This window comes from Protomyctophum parallelum (assembly GCF_964188405.1).
Source record: "Protomyctophum parallelum genome assembly, chromosome: 9".
Lineage (NCBI taxonomy): Eukaryota > Metazoa > Chordata > Actinopteri > Myctophiformes > Myctophidae > Protomyctophum > Protomyctophum parallelum.
In genome coordinates, this window is record NC_139706.1 from 31,540,532 (window position 1) to 31,544,000 (window position 3,469).

The 3,469-nt window shown below is 41.6% G+C and overlaps 1 protein-coding gene across 1 annotated transcript; it reads left to right on the plus strand.

The window, feature by feature from the left end:
* Positions 1 to 1,356: 1,356 nt before the first annotated feature.
* On the plus strand, positions 1,357 to 1,911 carry LOC310864884 (gamma-crystallin M2-like; the record flags this gene model as incomplete). Its single annotated transcript, XM_083773706.1, has 1 exon — positions 1,357 to 1,911. The coding sequence occupies one exon, from the start codon at positions 1,357 to 1,359 to the stop codon at positions 1,909 to 1,911; it is 555 nt and encodes a 184-aa protein (XP_083629832.1).
* Between the last annotated feature and the right edge of the window lie 1,558 nt (positions 1,912 to 3,469).

Here is a 3,469-nt window from a genome sequence, read left to right on the forward strand (position 1 = left end):
ACGGGGCTAAGGAGCGAGTGGAGGACGCGAGGAGAGTGAGCGAGTGTGAAAGTTAAGTTAACTTCCACTGAAATGAATAGTTTGTTACAGAAATGTTAGTTTGTTTGATTTCTCATAATCCACCCTGATTAGCTACGATTGGCTTCAAAAACTTTCAGGAGTAGCCCGCTTTGTACCAGTTTTGTACAAATCACCACAACTACTCAACGCAGTGTCCGATTGCAGCGAAACTGTTCATGCATATTCCCACTAGGCTGAGGAAGAAATGCCACTTGACAGTTTTCAAATCAGCCTCATGGTGGCGCTACAACAGGCCAAGCTGCGTCACACACACACACACACACACACACACACACACACACACACACACACACACACACACACACACACACACACACGTTTATATTACTCCTTAACATTTGGCCAAACATCCCACACACTCCTATCCTCCTGGTGAAAATATGTGCCAAGAAGGGCACTTTTTCTAGTTACCTATGTCCTCAGCCTATCACAGTGGTTTTCAACCCTTTTCATATCAAGGACCATTATTTATTCTGCATTTGAGCCACGGACCACCATTTGATGAGATTTAGCATCACAGACTCAAAACAAAAAGATATTGTTTTATATATGTTGGATACGATTATGTCCACAATTCCATGCTGTATTGATGTGGTAACATAGGAAAGATAACAGGCAAACGATGATCAAAATAGAAATTCTTCTACATTCTCTAACTGTGTACACTTCTTGTAAATTAAAGGTATATTCAGTGATTTCACTTAATTCAAATATCACTTATTTTTTTGTTTTGTTGTGATAATCCTCCCTACTATAGAGTGTGCTGGCCATATAAGGAGTTCCTCCCTGTCCCCAGTTAACCCCTGGGGGTCAAAAAACCTTAGGTTTCGTTTTTGACTCTCTATCCTGATTGGACGAAAGGCTGGGTCCCACAGCCAAAAACGAAACCTAAGGTTTTTTGAGTGAAATCACTGAATATACCTTTAAGTAATGCAGATGTTTAATAATCAAATTCCTGAGAGCGTATAAAATGAAAATAATTGAAAACCGCTGGCCAATCAGAATGCTTGTTACATTCAAAGACCATTTCTACCTAAAGGTGCAGTCACACTAAACTGCTACCTCAAGGTTATTTGAGGTTGAAACACTGAACAACCTCATTTGAGCTCTATGCTCTTTTATGTAATGTTGCTGTGTCAGGGCAGCTGCCTGGGCTGGGACACAGTACTGTACTGACTGGTGGTACTGTATAAAAGGATGACTTCAGGCAGGTATAAAGTCAGTCAGTTCACCCAAAGCCACAGCAACAGCAGCTGAAACAACTCTCACACAAAGATGACTTCCGGTATGAACATGATGAGTAAGATCATCTTCTACGAGGAGAAGAACTTCCAGGGCCGCTCCTATGAGTGCATGAACGACTGCTCTGACATGTCCTCCTACCTGAACAGGTGCCACTCCTGCAGGGTGGAGAGGGGTTGCTTCATGGTGTACGACCGCAACAACTACATGGGCAACCAGTACTTCATGAGGAGGGGCGAGTACGCCGACCACATGAGCATGATGGGCATGAGGGACCACATCAAGTCCTGCCGTATGATCCCCATGCACAGGGGCAACTACAGGATGAAGATCTATGAGAGGGAGAACTTCGGCGGACAGATGCACGAGATGATGGACGACTGTGACAACATCATGGACCGTTACCAGATGAACAACTGCATGTCCTGCAACGTGATGGACGGCCACTGGCTGATGTACGAGCAGGCCCAATACAGAGGCAGGCAGATGTACATGAGGCCCGGCGAGTACAGGAACTTCCAGAACATGGGCATGGACAGCAGCATGAGGTTCATGAGCATGAGGCGCATCATGGATTCCTATTACTAGTTTAAATATCAGGAGATGAACTGAACTTAATAAAGTCATTTTAATGGGGAAAACAAAGAACGGATTATGATGCATTTATTTCTGTGACAACATTTATCACACTTCAAAAACCACATGACCCCTAGAACCCCTATTCAATAGGCAAGCATTCTGTGAAAATAACCGATCTACAAGCTCACACATGTAAAAGGCTATTTTGACCGAAAACAATTGTAGAGGGGTGTAGAGGGAAATGGGAGGGGACCAAGTACAAGCCTCTGGGGGAACACCGGTCAACAAACTATATAGGGTTTAAGTGGTTCATTAAAACTGCTCTAATAATAATAATATAAAAACAAAGGGCCTTACAGAAGAAAAAATTAAATAAAATTTGCAACAGATAAAAACACAATGACATAAAGCACAGTGACAATAAAAACATTAAGGCAATCAAATAAGTCTATCAATAAAATTAAGGTTGCAGTGATTAAAACAATGTATAGATCCTACTCCTTATAGGTAGGGTGATGCAGAATAATTTCAGTACAATTTGGAGACTATTGAGTATTAAGTCAACATCATTGCCACAATAGTCAAGGTGTGAAAAGTAGGATGATTTCATTAGGCTGATTCACTAAACTGGTTGTAAACAATGTGTAAATGCGTCAATGCTGGAATCCAAGGCATAGGCCTACTTGAAGTGGAACACTGCTATCCGATGGATATTGATTACTGAGGGGAAATTCTTCTTTTGGATTCATACATCACTATCCTGTCGGAATGGGGAATGGATCTGTTCTGGACACAGCTAGATTTAATTCATACTGTGTCCTCATCAGATGGTAAGACTTATTAGGCTATTGTGTGTAGCGTTCATTTGATCAATATACAGTAGAGTATTATAAATTAATACCAAATTGGGGCGTCTATTTTCACCATTTCACTGACACCGGCAAACACACTGAGGGACCTATTAATTCAGCTCCAAATGCAACTGATAGCCGGAGAAATAGCTGTTGAATTTGCATCCTGTCTATAATATGCCTACAAGCAATAGATCGTTTGACTTTTTTTATATATATGTTTTTTTAATACGTGTTGACAAATCATTAGCCTCATAGCATGATTTCCTAACTCATATCCTTATGGTTTTCTGGAAAGAATAAATTAAAAATCACTATCTACCTAAGTCATCTATTTGACTTTAGCCAAATTCCAATACCCAAAATCTCGGACACTCGCTCACTCCCACTCGGTCACTCGGGGTCATTCCAGCTTGACCCTGTAATGGGCATTTTAGAACGCCAACTACAGTGCCAGATATATGCATTATTGTGTATTTATCTTCCTTCCATTAAGTCTCTTTGCTCAACAATGTGCTCAGTCTAATTCATGCAGCTGTCAATCTAACAGCTGACTTGACTCCTCCACACTGTCAGCAAAGGTATACTTATTTGTGTGTCGCCCTTATGTTTAGCACAGATCCGTATATGGACATTACATGACTATAACGACTGTATGAGAATGGGGTTGAGGAGGCTTGCGCCCGGAGGGGCTGCTGGAACAGGCAAGGAGGCCT